At 52.5% G+C, this 13,967-nt stretch overlaps 6 protein-coding genes across 6 annotated transcripts; 2 read left to right on the top strand and 4 right to left on the bottom strand.

Moving 5' to 3' along the window:
• Positions 1-690: 690 nt before the first annotated feature.
• On the top strand, positions 691-1,565 carry rho2 (putative Rho GTPase Rho 2; the record flags this gene model as incomplete). Its single annotated transcript, XM_073772348.1, has 5 exons — positions 691-725; positions 817-895; positions 953-958; positions 1,018-1,209; positions 1,278-1,565. 5 exons carry the CDS (start codon positions 691-693, stop codon positions 1,563-1,565), a joined length of 600 nt encoding a protein of 199 aa, XP_073632701.1.
• A 474-nt stretch (positions 1,566-2,039) lies between these two features.
• BDV14DRAFT_86965 (mitochondrial 54S ribosomal protein mL40) lies at positions 2,040-2,984 on the bottom strand. Its single transcript, XM_073777739.1, has 2 exons — positions 2,613-2,984; positions 2,040-2,528 (listed from the first exon to the last, which is right to left on the bottom strand). Exons 1-2 carry the CDS (start codon positions 2,827-2,829, stop codon positions 2,173-2,175), a joined length of 573 nt encoding a protein of 190 aa, XP_073632700.1. The 5' UTR covers positions 2,830-2,984; the 3' UTR covers positions 2,040-2,172.
• A 62-nt stretch (positions 2,985-3,046) lies between these two features.
• Positions 3,047-5,031, bottom strand: BDV14DRAFT_165144 (RING finger domain protein). Its single transcript, XM_073767305.1, has one exon. The coding sequence runs from the start codon at positions 4,656-4,658 to the stop codon at positions 3,210-3,212; it is 1,449 nt and encodes a 482-aa protein (XP_073632699.1). The 5' UTR covers positions 4,659-5,031; the 3' UTR covers positions 3,047-3,209.
• On the bottom strand, positions 5,026-8,071 carry BDV14DRAFT_165142 (acetolactate synthase catalytic subunit). Its single transcript, XM_073767304.1, has 5 exons — positions 7,785-8,071; positions 7,610-7,708; positions 7,480-7,547; positions 5,732-7,417; positions 5,026-5,677 (listed from the first exon to the last, which is right to left on the bottom strand). The coding sequence occupies exons 1-5, from the start codon at positions 7,943-7,945 to the stop codon at positions 5,622-5,624; spliced, it is 2,070 nt and encodes a 689-aa protein (XP_073632698.1). The 5' UTR covers positions 7,946-8,071; the 3' UTR covers positions 5,026-5,621.
• A 622-nt stretch (positions 8,072-8,693) lies between these two features.
• Positions 8,694-10,846, top strand: BDV14DRAFT_165141 (galactokinase galE). The gene is made up of 3 exons (XM_073767303.1): positions 8,694-9,714; positions 9,773-10,654; positions 10,720-10,846. Exons 1-3 carry the CDS (start codon positions 9,068-9,070, stop codon positions 10,754-10,756), a joined length of 1,566 nt encoding a protein of 521 aa, XP_073632697.1. The 5' UTR covers positions 8,694-9,067; the 3' UTR covers positions 10,757-10,846.
• On the bottom strand, positions 10,847-12,535 carry BDV14DRAFT_165140 (uncharacterized protein). Its single transcript, XM_073767302.1, has one exon. It carries the CDS (start codon positions 12,445-12,447, stop codon positions 11,173-11,175), a length of 1,275 nt encoding a protein of 424 aa, XP_073632696.1. The 5' UTR covers positions 12,448-12,535; the 3' UTR covers positions 10,847-11,172.
• Between the last annotated feature and the right edge of the window lie 1,432 nt (positions 12,536-13,967).

Raw genomic sequence — 13,967 nt, 5'->3', positions numbered from 1 at the left:
AGCTCAGGCCACCAGCGCATACAACAAACCGTCAGACAACCAGTGGAGAAGCAGCGTTTGCCATTCATTGCTCTCCACGACAGCTTTTCATTGCTTTTTGTCGGGCTTGCGAAGCATGAGGGCTTCATGTTACGGCGACAGCCAGAATACGGAGGGTGCAGGACTAGGTACTGGCATGTATCAAAATAGAAGCACAACTGAGACAAACCTCCCACTCCAGAGCTGAAAGTGGGTATGGCGCTCCTCCAAAGCACTTTTAATAATAATAGCATCAACCTCTCTACACTGTTATAAAAAGTTGTTCTCGCCTGTCGGGTTTGCAAGTGTTTATCTTCGTCTTGGTCTTACCCTCCGTCAGCCTCCGTCGACCGCCTTCCAGACCGTCGGCGACTGCTGCTTTACTTGTCAGTAGTACTTTCTTAGTGTTGGGCTGTTAGTCAATGCTGTTAAGGAGGAGGGGACTGCTTGATTGATTGATTTCACCTTCTCAGCTCGCCTGCTTTTTCCCCTCTCTGCATCTATCTCCGGTATCTTCCAGGATCACTCTCCGACTGCCTATTTATTCCTCCGCGATCGAGCCGCTGCTCTGAGGGCTTCCGCCCGTTTGGTTTCTGCCTTGTCGATTGCCTTTCTCGCCCTCCGCGTTATCTCAAGGGCGTCTGAGTCCTCTGTCCCATCTCAACCGGCACAATGGCCCAGCAACAGGACGATAATGTGATGCGAAGGTAGTGCTCTCGTTATTCCTGGGACTTTTGTCTCTACTGCACGTGGCTTTCGTTCGCCAGGAATCGTGCTGACCTATCAACCCCCATGTAGGAAGTTGGTGATCATCGGCGACGGCGCTTGTGGGAAAACAAGTCTGTTGAGTGTCTTTACATTGGGTTACTTCCCTACAGTACGTTGCTTGTCTCTATACTGGAACTTGATGACCAGTCGCTAATTGTTCTCCTAGCATTACGTCCGTCGCACCCTTCTCTTCGTTTCCTATCCTCCCCACGGCGTCTGACAATCCCCCAGGTCCCAACGGTATTCGAAAGCTACGTTACAGATTGCAGAGTGGACGGTCGGTCGGTTCAGTTAGCGCTATGGGATACAGCCGGTCAAGAAGATTACGAGCGTTTGCGGCCACTAGCCTACTCAAAAGCCCACGTTATCCTGATCGGATTCGCCGTCGATACACCAGATTCACTCGAGAACGTTAGACACAAGGTCCGTCGCTGCCGCTTTACTCCGTCCTTTAGGTCTACAAACCGCATACTAACCCACACTCTGTGCAGTGGATCGAGGAAGCGAACGAGCGATGTCCCGGCGTACCCATTATCCTAGTCGGACTGAAGAAGGATCTCCGCGAGAACCCCGGTGCGATCGAGGAAATGCGAAAGAAGTCGCTCCGATTTGTGACACCAAAGGAAGGGAGCGAAACCGCGACGCAGATCAAGGCCCGGAAATACCTCGAGTGCTCGTCATTAACCGGAGAAGGCGTGGACGACGTCTTTGAAGCCGCAACCCGCGCCGCCCTGCTCACGTTCGATAAGCGGAAGTCATCATGTTGTATTGTTCTATGACAGGCCCTACGGCTATACGTATAATACGGTGGGGACTTCCCCTACGATTCCGAGCTCGATGGACGAACAAACCGAACATTTCTTCTATACGCCTTCCATGCCTAGCGTCAGGGTGCAGACTGGCTGGCTGCGGTAGATTGGATCTCAAAAAACGGAGAATGACGAGTTGATAAATTCTTGGATGGTTGATTTGAGTTGACTTGATTTGATATATCTTGCATATCTGGCGTCTGGCGGCTTTCCCTTCTTGTGACTTATTTTCTTTCGTTCTTCTCTTCTCTCTCTGTTATTCTTTTCTTCGATCTTGTGTCTGAAAATCTGGCTTTCCCTGTCTTTTCCATTCTTCCAGCCACGTTCAACGATCTCGTTCCGGATACCCATACCGTTCCCTACATTTTACCTCTTGGTGGTTCTCTATCACGGGCACTCCGAGTTCCCTCCTTGATTATCGTTGTATCTTCATCATTATTCTCAATCGATTGCTATAGCTACATCAATCATCCATTGCAAACTCACAAAAAGATACAATATCAATTCAAGTCTAGTATACAGAAACCATCAGTAATAGATATACACCCAATCCATCCAACTCAAAAGCAATCAACAATCACCGCTTATACCCCTTGACAGCATCCTCCCTCTTCCACTCATGATTCCATCCCTCTCCAGGCCCATCTGTCTGCAACCGTCCATACTCAATCGGAAACATATCGCGGAAGATACCCGTCTTAATCATACTCTTCCTGAACAGTCGGCCGCCATCACCAGCACCGGTCCTCAACTCCTCGCACGCAGCATTCATAGCCTGCCACTGCCTCTGCAGCTCCTGTTGATGCGCGCGGCGCCGGTTCGCCATGTGCATTTGCCAGGCGCGGTGGATCGTCCAGTGTCGCAGGAAGCGGTTTCGACTGAAGCGGAGGGGGCGGGGGGTGAGGGGGTGGAAGAGGAAGTAGCGGATGTTCGCTGCAGAGATAATCTGTTAGCCTGTCCTTCTGTTTGTGGTGCGGTGGTTGAGCGTGAAATGGCAGGTAGGTTGGAAGAACGAACTAATTCTAGGATCAACACCGGGACCCTTATTTTTCCTCTTCATGAGCGCACTCGTCGTCGAGAACGAAGCCGTAGCTTGCGCTTGGATAGGCGATGAAGACGTGGGTTTCGCAGTCGGGTTGAGGAGAGGAATCGTCGGGCGGAGTGTGGATTGTGATAGGGGGATGCGGAAGACGTTTGCCAGGGAGGCGAGGACGGGTGATATTGAGGGACGCATGCTGGGCGTCCAATAACGCTATCTGGTGCGTTCAGTTGATGGGTTGATGTTCGCGTGGAGGTTTGATGCTGGGGTGCGTGGTATGGGCGGATCGGACTGGATTGAGTTCGGGGAGACTTTTTCGGGGCGGGAGTTTGACTGGCGCGCGCTTATTTTAGCGCCGCCGCTAGTACTGTGCTTCTAGTTCTACAGAACACAACCTGAACTTTACAATGTAAGAGAATAAATAATCATTGCCAAAGTATCTGCTTGATTGTACACTTGTCATCAAAGGGAGTCTGGTTTCATCAAGAAGCCCCATAAAAATTAGTCCAACGCCCAAACGCCTAGAATGCATCATCACGGTTCATGAAGAGTGGAAATCACATCGGAGAAACTCGTCAATGAGAAGAAACCCGGTTTTTCTTCGACTTGTCGAAATCGATTACCTTGCGACGCCGGTGCGTCTGAGCGAGCTTCCACCGGCAGTAAAGCACCAAAGCATCCTTTAGCAGGACAAAGACGCAGCCTCCAATCACGCTTCGACCCCATTTACTCTGTAGCAGGCCTGGCCGCCCTCGTTCCAACGCCGATGCTGTTGTCCATGATCTTGGCAGGACGTATTTGAGAAGCCCTCCCATGGTGGCTGAAATGGCGGGGAATGCGAGCGCTCCAAGGAGAATATCCGCAAGGCTGCTTGTTTCGTGGATGAGGTTCTGGCCATTGACTCCCACGCCCTGGTTTTGTTGGTTTTGCTGGTTCTCTCCTTGTTGTTCTTGGCCCTGCCCAAGCACTTCCTGTGGTTCTGCGTTGTCGCCCATTCCAACTTGGAATTCCAGATCAAACTCCATCAGAATCTGTCCATCGTCTGCCTGGACGGCCTCTGGTTCTGGATGCTCAGGTGGAGCATTATCGTCGAATTCGTTCACATCGGATTGACGTGGCTGTACTTCGGCGATCCACCTCCGCTCCCACTTACCAAATAGTCTTTCGTAGACAGCGCAGTAAAGGCTTTTGAAGTATGGGAGAGATGCGAATGTCACGGACACACTAGGTGGCCACAAGTCCAGTTCGACCTCCTGCGCAGGGTGTGTCATAAAGAAGAGAATGGGAATGGCAGGGAGGAGACCTTCGGCGTAGCGGGTACGAGAGAGGATCAAAACAATGGGAATGAGAGGTAGCCCAAGGTTCAGACCAGAGTTCCAAGTGCCGTCTGCCGCTTGTTCCAGGATGTGCTTCGCCTCGTCTGTCCCAAAGACAAAGTACATCGTATACACACCGTGCGCACAGCAGCCAGCCCAGACAGTGCCCGCCAGGGTAAAGACCATCCCCGGGACCACCATTCGACCGGCTACTCGTTCCACCAGCCTTACAACGTCCACAATATAGCTCCGTGGTCGAGTAACGACAATCTCCGTCTTGCACTGCGGGCATTGCATCTTCGCATTGTAGCCATTGCGTTTCCGAGCGCGCGGATTCTCGAGATCGGCGAGCCAGTCAAGTAAACATGCTTCGTGGGCTGTTAAAGAACATGGACAAGGTGATCGCCATTCAGAGTTCAGTGGGGTATCCTCCGTCTCATCGGTGTAACAAATCCAGCATTTCCGGGGTTCATCGGGGATGATGGGTGGGTTCGCGGGCCGCGTGATGATCTCTACTTCGTCCTTTGACTCCTTTCCATCGTCATCCGCTAAAGACTTGTTCAGAAACACAGTTTCACTTTCTTCCGACAGATCGTTTAATGGTTCCTGAGCGTTCTGCTGCTGGTTGGACTGTGACGAGGAGGCGGGCGGAGAAGTGTCAGAAGACCGCGGCCTTGCGAAAGCCGAGAAATTCGGAAGTGACGCCATAATGAGGGTAGAAGGGTTTCAAAACAATCAGTGTAGTTAATTCTGGTTTCAAAAAAGGGTAAAATATCGTAGCATTATGCTTAGGACGAAAAGTTCTGCTGCCTCATGTATCCCGAGGTGAGGGCGATTCAGGCAATGACGGAATAAGATTGGAGGCGAAAGCGACGGTGAGGGGACGATAAATGATCGGGATTCGCGCCTAAACTATGAACCACAGCAAATTGCGCGAAGCACTGCCTTAACTCAAGGGCTTCGAGTCTGCGAAACTCAGGCGGCTGGGTAGTCAGTTGCTGAACTGAGTCACCTTGCAGCTCGTCGGTTGCGAACAGCGGCTTTCACGGCAGCGTCACGTGAGTCGCGGGGCGATGGCGTGTTTGCGACCAAATGAGCATCATATGTACTTGGTAATACAAGTCAGGGCAAACAGGTGCTAGTGTCTTTACAGTCTATGTTTTGAGATGTACTTTGAAGTCCATTAATGCCTTTTAATTTCCAATATGCGTTCACGCAGCAAATCCTACATCACAAAACCATCAATTATATACAAGGCGGAACCGAGGCAAACTTTTCGGCGGCCGAAGCGCAATCAACATGCAGATGCGAAAGATTCGGAACATATAGGAATCAAAAAGATTCAGACTTCGAAAACCGCGGGGCGCCGAGTGGAAGCTCACGGACAAGTCGATTGACCTGAGCACGACCACCTTTGACCGTTGCACCCACATAGACGTCGGGTCAAGACCTGCAGCGCAAGGCCTCAGGAGTCCGCGGAGGCCGCTAAACACTAGCAGCTGCATCTCCACTGGCGTTCAGAGAACGATGCCAGGCCCCGCTGGTGAGCCTCTGAAAGCCGCCAAAACGCCGTGAAAAAAGGTATCAACAAAATGATCGCTGGTCACTTTTGAAATTGAGAATGACCCAAAGACGGGCTAGGGAAATCGTGATAGGCGCCGGTGGATTGGTCTAGGCAAAGTTGGGGTTTCTCTTCTTCATCAGAGCCCTTCGCTCTTTGTCCTTGGCTGTTAAGAAATAATATTAGCGACGGTTCATTTGAAATACATCAGTAGACTTACCAGCATCGAAGACGAGGAACTCATGCAGACCGCTGCCACCAGGAACCATGGGCAACACAGGCACCTTACGGTCAGTGAACACCTCAAGCAAGGCAGGGCCATCGCTTTCAATCAGCCACTTGAGCTTAGCCTCCACATCAGAAGGCGATGTACAACGCTGAGCAGAAACACCCATAGACTCGGCAAGGCGCACAAAGTCAGGGTTCTTCTGGTGAGTGTGAGAGTAGCGGTCCTCGTAGAACAAGTTCTGCCATTGGGTAACCATGCCCTGCTCTTCGTTGTTGAGGAGGAGGACCTTAATACCAATGTTGAATTGAGCGGCGGTGGTAAGCTCGGTGAGAGTCATGTTGAAGGATGCGTCACCGTCAATGTCAATGACGAGGCAATCAGGGCGGGCGACCTTGGCACCAATAGCAGCAGGTAGACCGTATCCCATAGTACCCAGACCACCAGAAGTGATCATGGAGCGGGGACGGCGCCAGCGGAAGTGCTGGGCAGCCCACATTTGGTGCTGACCAACACCAGTAGTGATGATGGTGCGGTCCTTCATGTGAGCAGTGAGATCACTGAGCTTCTCAATCAAAGCCTGGGGCTTAATAGGGCCTTCGGGAGTCTGCTGCTCGTAGAGGGAGAGAGGGAATCGGGACTTCCAGTCGTTGATCTGAGCAAACCACTCGGGGCGGTCAGGGACAGCGTTGATAAGGGGGAGAAGGTGGCGGATGTTCTCAGCGCAGTCACCCTCAACGGCCTCGTTGGCCTGCACGACCTTATTGATGTTCTTGGGCATGATCTCAAAGTGGACGATACCACCACGGTTCTCAGAGGCGGCAAGCTTGGCCTGGGGAGCGAACTTGGCGATGCTGCCAGTCACACGATCATCGAAACGAGCGCCAATGGCAATGATCAAATCCGCTTCCTGCATGGCCAGGTTGGCGTAGGCGGAACCGTGCATACCAAGCATGTGCAGAGACTTGGGGTCCAGCTCGTCATAACCACCGAGACCCTGCAAAGTGGTCGTCACGGGAATCTGTGCCTTTTCGGAAAGCTCCTTGAGAAGCTCGGGGCCGTTGGGCTGGGCGAGGATACCCTGACCAACGTAGAGAACGGGCTTCTGGGCGACGTTGACAAGACGAGCGACACGGTTGATTGTGCTCTGGAGCTGCTTCTCGCTCAATTCCTTGGCTGCAATGGTCGCGGCACTGGGGCGAGAAGGAAGGGTGCTCTGCATAGGGATGGGTTTACGGAGGATACCGGCGGTAATATCTTTGGGCAGATCGACGAGGACGGGACCGGGACGGCCGCTGGTTGCGATTTCGAAAGCCTCTTGGATGCGGCGGGGGAGTTCGGCAACGGACTTGACCATAACGTTCCACTTGGTGCAGGCTCTGGAAATACCAACCACATCGGCTTCCTGGAAAGAGTCGGTACCGATGGAGGTGGTAACGACCTGACCACAGAAGACGACCATGGGAGTACCATCAGAGAGAGCATCCTGCATTGGGGTAATCACATTGGTAGCACCAGGGCCGGATGTGACGAGGACAACACCAGGAAGTCCTGAAGCACGGGCATAACCCTCGGCCATGTGACCAGCACCTTGTTCATGACGCGGCAGGATGAAGTCGAAGTGCTTGGAGTTGTAGATGGCGTCGAAGACGGGCAGAATGGCACCTCCAGGGTAGCCAACTATATTGAAATACAGTCAACACAAAGATTTGCCTTGTAAGAGAACAGGACTCATGACTCACAAACGTGCTTCACACCCAGGCGCAGCATCATTTCGTGGAAAATCTCACCACCGCTGAGGCCGACGAAACTACCACAAAAGCCAGTTAGCTCAATTGCAACATGTTAAACAATGTGTTGTGGGTGGCATACGAGTCATCGAGCTCGGGGAGCTGTCGGTTCTGGAGAGGCGAGACTTCATTGCGGCTAGGTTCTTGGTTGAAGGCAGGGCTGGGTCTAGGTCTGGTAGTTCTACAATAAGACAGTTAATAAGGCCAATTGTACCATGATGAAAATCCAGAACAAATATAACCAATGGAATACTCACGAAGCCGTAGCCGTCGCTGTGCTCTGGTCGCGCTTCTGGGAGGACAAGCGGTGGGGCGTCGAGACCGCAGCAGAAGTAGCGAAGCTTCTTCTGCCAGAGGCAATGTATCTCTGGTAGTGCAGAGTGCGCAAGGCACTTTTTGATGGTCTTAAAGGCATCATCGTTGCAAAGATGGCTACCAGGCCAGGTGAGGAAGAGGGGAGAGTCAAGAAAAAAATGAGTCGAATGCAGGAGTGAGTAACCTTCAAAGTCCCTTAAGGCCGGCGGAGGAAAAGTGACTGAACTCCGGAGTCGTGGACGCTCGAAGACTCACTCCCCGACTCGGCCGCCCGTTCAGCCACGCTAGCCGAGCTCGGCCTAGCCACATTTTGGGTCGAATAATGTGCTGCCTCTGATTGGACCCCGCGTTGCCACCGCTCCGATCATCGGCCGCATGGCGAGTTTTCAACACCTGATTTTCTAGGCATTCACATCACACCAAGAATTGGCCTGTGCACTAAACGGTTTTCCTAGGCTCATTGGTCTTTCACATGGTCGGAATCCTTGTCAACGTCTGGCGCCAATCGAGTGGTGTCAAATCTTGATCATTACCCCAGATATTGTCTTTGCAGCTGAACCACATTGTGTGGTATGATTGCGCTGGGTCCCCGGAAGCTCCGCCTAACTTGCCATACTCGAGACTGATCCAAGCGCACCGCAGCCACGCTTACCTTGATGCCTTGAGCAATTGAGAAACTGGTGGTTCAAATATGAGTCAAGAGCCATGTTCTGCCGTAGGAGCACGACATAATTTAACGGCTCCTGCTATAGGCTAGAACAACACTAAGAGGGTAGAATTGTATGATCGTCGGTGGGCTAGAGGTATATAAGCCAAACAGCTGCGAGATATCGGGTAATTACCCCCCAGCGCCTTGGATCAACACAGCCACTATCAAAGATCTTTTACCGGAATCAATAATGCCGAGTCAAGCCGGGACAATTATGGCACTCGGACCGTGAACATTGCCTTGAATATGGGGTCGGACGGAGTACTACGGTAGCAGTGGGAAGTTCATCCCGCCGCGAGAGCACCAGACAGTCCCCGCAATAATAACCAACAGTCAATTTAACCACGCTACATCTGCCCTGGTACCCCTCGATGAGATCACAGGAACCTTTTTCATTCTTCGCTTCTTTTGTCCTATAACTATTATTCTCTTTCTCACTTGTACAATAGTTCTATCTCCCAAGTATCTCACTATTTCCTCTTTCCAGTCGCAGACCCTGGTCCTTCTTACCCCGCCATGTCGACCCCGCAGGAACTTGTGCCGCAAACTGAGTCCATCGCTGAGGTCTATGCCACTGACATTGCTTCGGCCACCTCTGCCTCCCCCGAGCACCTGAAGCGCTTCAACGGCCTCGTTTCTCAGTTCTACAAGCAATACAACCACCGTCCCGATTTCGTCGCCCGCAGTCCTGGCCGCGTTAACATCATCGGAGAGCACATCGACTACAATTTGTACGACGTCCTTCCGACAGCTGTGAGCGTCGACGTTATCATCGCCGTCAAGGTCGTCCCCTCTTCTGGCTCAGACTCTACCGTGAAGATTGCAAATGTCGTTCCGGACAAATTTCCGACGCGCGAGTTCGCTGTACCTCACGACACGGACGTGGAAATTGACCCCAAGAAACACGAATGGGTGAACTACTTCAAGGCGGGCTTGGTGGGTGCACTCAAGGTCCTGCGCAAGAGCGGCTCCTTTGCTCCAGCTAGCATGGAAGTGTTGGTCGACGGAAATGTACCTCCTGGTGGTGGTATCTCCAGCAGTGCAGCTTTCGTCTGCTCCAGTGCACTCGCCGTCATGAAGGCCAACAACCACGATGTCTCCAAGCAGGACCTTTTGGACCTAGCCGTTGTCTCTGAGCGTGCTGTCGGTGTCTACTCTGGAGGGTAAGTTGCGCGTTCTTTCATCTATTGAAATACCTGCTAATAGCACCTTTTTATACAGCATGGACCAAGCCGCCTCCATCTTCTCCCGCCGCGGTTACCTCCTCTACACTCAATTCTTCCCCAACTTCTCAGCCCAGCACGTCCCCATACCCAAAGCCTCCGAAGAAATCACCTTCCTCATGGCCCAGAGTTTCGTCACATCCAATAAAGCCGAGACTGCTCCCCGCCACTACAACCTCCGCGTAGCAGAGTGCACCCTGGCCGCCGTCGTCCTCGCCAAAGCCAACGACCTGACCCTCCCCAAGGACAACAGCTCATTAGGCTACAGTCTCCGCACCTTCCACAACGAGCTCATGCGCAAAGAAGGCCGCCTCGGCGACCCGCTCGAATACCAAATTGATTCCGTCATCCAGGCTACTCAGGACCTCCTCACCCAGGAACAGGGCTACACACGCGACGAAATCGCCCAGCTCTTGGGCATCTCCGTCTCTGACCTCGAAGCCAAGTATCTCTCTTCCTTCCCCGTGCAAGCAGAGCGTTTCCTCCTCCGCCAGCGCGCACTGCACTGCTTCAAGGAAGCTCGCCGCGTACTAGACTTCAAGGCTTGCCTCGCGCACGCCAAAACACTCGACGACTCAAAGATCCACTACCTCGGCCAACTGCTCAATGAGTCGCAGGCTTCCTGCCGCGAGGTCTACGAGTGCTCTGCTCCTCAGGTTGACGAGATCTGTGCGATTGCGCGCAAGGCGGGTACGTGGGGAAGTCGGTTGACGGGTGCAGGCTGGGGTGGATGTACGGTGCATATGCTCCCGCAGTCCAAGGTCGAGGCTGTGACAAAGGCATTGAAGGAGCAGTACTACCTCAAGTACTTCCCGGATATCAGTGAGGAGAAGCTCAAGGAGGCGATGGTCATCTCCAAGCCCTCTAATGGGTCGTTTATGTATGTCTACTCTCATGTGGCGATCATCTTGAACCAGAATGAGAGTGATGCTAACATGTCGATAGGATTACGGGTGCCGCGATTGACCAAGTGCAGGTCTAAATTGAGGCGGAGGAAAATTGATATAACCAGGACATCTTGTCTAACTCGCTATGTAGTTTCCAATCACATAATGACCCAAGCAATGCTCCTTAATCCCTCAGAAATATCCCCAACTCCAGTATATTTGGGTATCTCTCATTGACCACACGGGCAGCCCGTGCTGTCAAGCACAAATAGATCTGTGAAGATGGGTCTTGTTGGGCCCAGATCCCTGGCGTATCTGACGTATGGCCACCATTGCGCAGCCCACATACCAGGAGTACGTTGTGCTGCAACGATGTGTCCGCGGCGTTGCTCTGACTTATTAGGTCACGTCCTGCCTTCAGTGCTTGAAGGGCACTGGGTGCAGGTTCCGGCGCGCTTTAAAACGCGCGCAGATCCAATTGGTTCATACAGAAGAAACACTGTATAATAGTTCACGATTTCTTCTTAGCAGCCGCCTTGCCAAAGAAGTCACTCATCTTCTTCATGCCAGTGGTATTGACTTTCTTCAATTCCCTGACGCCCCTTGACTCGCCGGCTTTCTTCTTCTTTTCCTCCTCTTCCATGCGGCGCTTTTTCTCTGCTCGCGACTCGGCAACATCCTCGTCTTCTGCGTTGCGCTTGCGGCTAAAGTCGCCTAGGGACCGAGACGCGAGTGCTTCGGCGCGCAGATCAGCAAGATGTTTGAGGTGGGCTTGCAAAGGCTGAAAGTCAATGGGACTTTCCGGTGCGGCGAGCAGCTCGTCGATTTTTGTGCAGACATCTGCGGGGACATAGGATGTCTTGAGGAACGTCAGAGCAGTGGACAGTCTTTGAAGTCGAACAATTGGTTCTGGGCAAGTTTGATCCAGAAGCTCATCCCCTGCTGGCGTAAGAGGCGTATCGGGCGCAGGTGTTGATGTTCCTGATATGGAGTCGGCGGATGTAGTTCCTGCAGTAGATTGTGTGTCCTTGTTTTCTTGAGATTCAGTTCCAGTCTCTTCCTCCCTGGGCGTCGTCGAGGACGTGGCGATGTCGGTCCTGGCAACGGATACCAATGGTACAGCTAGGGTTTGTTTTACAAATCGTTCCTCCAGACTCTTCGGCAGACCGTTAGCGGCCATCCGCTCTGCCTTTGTGAGCAACTCCTTTACGAGCTTCGCTACGCTGACTCGGAACATCTTCTCATCGCCCGCTTCAACCGAGTCGCATACGGCCTCGACTCGACGAAGCAGTGTCTCCCTGAAGGCTTCATTGTATAGGATGGTTCGGATATGCTTGGGCAATTCATCGTGCGAGTCAATGATATCGTCCAATGGCTGGAAAAGTCTCTTGCCCTCGTTTGAAGAGCGCGAAGATGTGAGCAAGGGAATCGCAAAGAACAGAATATCAATTGGCGTTGCGACTAGTAGTTCTGCCGTCTTCGAGATTGATCCGTGTGATTTCGTATCTTCGCTTTCGCCACTAGTAGAGGTGTAGAGAGTGCTCCGCGGGAATTGCGACGCGACAACTGTAAACTCGTATACCCCAAGTTTTGGACAAAAGAAGTAGCGTGTGGAATCTCCCGTTCGCGGGTTTGGCAAGGTGACGAATCTGGCATCTGCACTGGCGGAGGAAGGAAGGATAAATGACTTGCTGGGCTTCACGGGGGTCTTCGAGGCTTCAGACTGGGGTTTTTGCTCCGAAGAGGACGATTGTTTTGGCGGAGGGGCGGATCGTGTTCGCGGCATTGTGAAATATGTTCAGAATTGGCGCCTGTAAAGTTGTAGTAGTCTTTTTGCTCAGGACCACAGGTGCTTGTCTCGTGTTGGCTCAAGGGGTCCTGCGCAGGCCTAGAAGGGAAGACGCGTCTCTGCTCCTTCATTATTTCAGACGTGACACGCGCGCGTCGGCGGCAGATCAACGCCAAGCCTCCGTCACTTTATTGATCAGATTGATCAATGCTCCATCTGCCTCACTTTCAAATATCCATGCTTGCGGCCTGAGATCAAGACTGCTTACTGTCTGTCGACCTCGAGTGGCTTTGGGCCTCGTGGGATCGCCGTCCCTGCCAGAATCGCAGTGTTTCGCTCTTTTACGCGCTTCCCACAACGTTCTTTCCCCGCATCCCTGCAATCTGGATATGGCGAGGACGCCATCAAGACGCCGAATAGAGGGAGAAAAAGAGTAGTGACACAGTGATTATTGTGCCGCTTATCTATTACACTCGTTTATTGAATAGAAAGTGGAGGTTTCCCTGGCCAACAGTGAGTTTCGACTTCCGAGGCTATACCAACAAAATTGACTAACACGGAATTGCTCAAATAGTGGTCGAGACCTCGTGGCCACCCAAGTCTCCGCGGGAAGCTCTACTCAGCTCTCCTAGCGGACGACGCAGATATGAAGAGATGCAGCGCAACCGATCAGACCTCGCATCGCCTTTGAGACACTCCGCTACAACCCCGAATTTTCGCTCAAAAGCGACGCAGCTACTGAGTGACGGACTGGAGGATGACGAAGAAGGCGACACAGAAGAGGATGAAGAAACGTTACAACTAAAGCTTGCTGCTATCCAGGCGCGCCTCAAGCTCAAGCAGCTTCAGAAGAACCGAGGGAAGAATGGCACACCGAATCCAGATCGACATGCGGGCGCCGACGCACTTACCCGGCCAGCGTCTGCGGTGAGCTTCTCATCGAACAGTCAGGATCAATCATTCAGGAACAGGGCCTCGCGCGAGATTCGCAGCCAAGAGCACGCAGATAATGTCCAAGTACCATTGTCACCAACTAGGCGCCTCGGACCGCCGCTGGAACCGACATCCCCTGGGAGGTACAGGCTGGGTATCGATAAAGGCCTTAAGGGCAGTGAGGTTTCACTGAGACGCCCACCAAGCTCAAGAGGATCTGATGCGCGGCCTACCAGCAGACTAGGCAGTCGAGATGGTCCTATTTCTCAGTCCCGGAATATGCTGGCACCGGTGTCACATTCAGTTGAGGAGAGGCGACCTAAAAGCTTCAGCGAACGGATGGCCGAGGGTCGTGCAGCCGAGAAAAACTTCAGAGACCGAGACGTACGAGCGCAGCAAATACAAGCAAAACGAAGCTCTGCATCTTTCCAGTACGACAAGACCGAGATGGAAGCATTTAGAGCTGCTGCTGCTGAAAGAAGACCTACTTCCCCATCCAAGTCACAATCGAGAAGCCGGCAGGCTGGAAGTTTTAGCCGAGAGGATATTTTGAGGTCGGCCAACAATCTCAAGCCGTCTTTGAA

The sequence above is a fragment of the Aspergillus stella-maris genome (genome assembly GCF_047715825.1).
Source record: "Aspergillus stella-maris strain CBS 113639 unplaced genomic scaffold BDV14scaffold_4, whole genome shotgun sequence".
NCBI classification, from domain to species: domain Eukaryota; kingdom Fungi; phylum Ascomycota; class Eurotiomycetes; order Eurotiales; family Aspergillaceae; genus Aspergillus; species Aspergillus stella-maris.
This window is presented reverse-complemented; position numbering and strand designations above follow the sequence as displayed.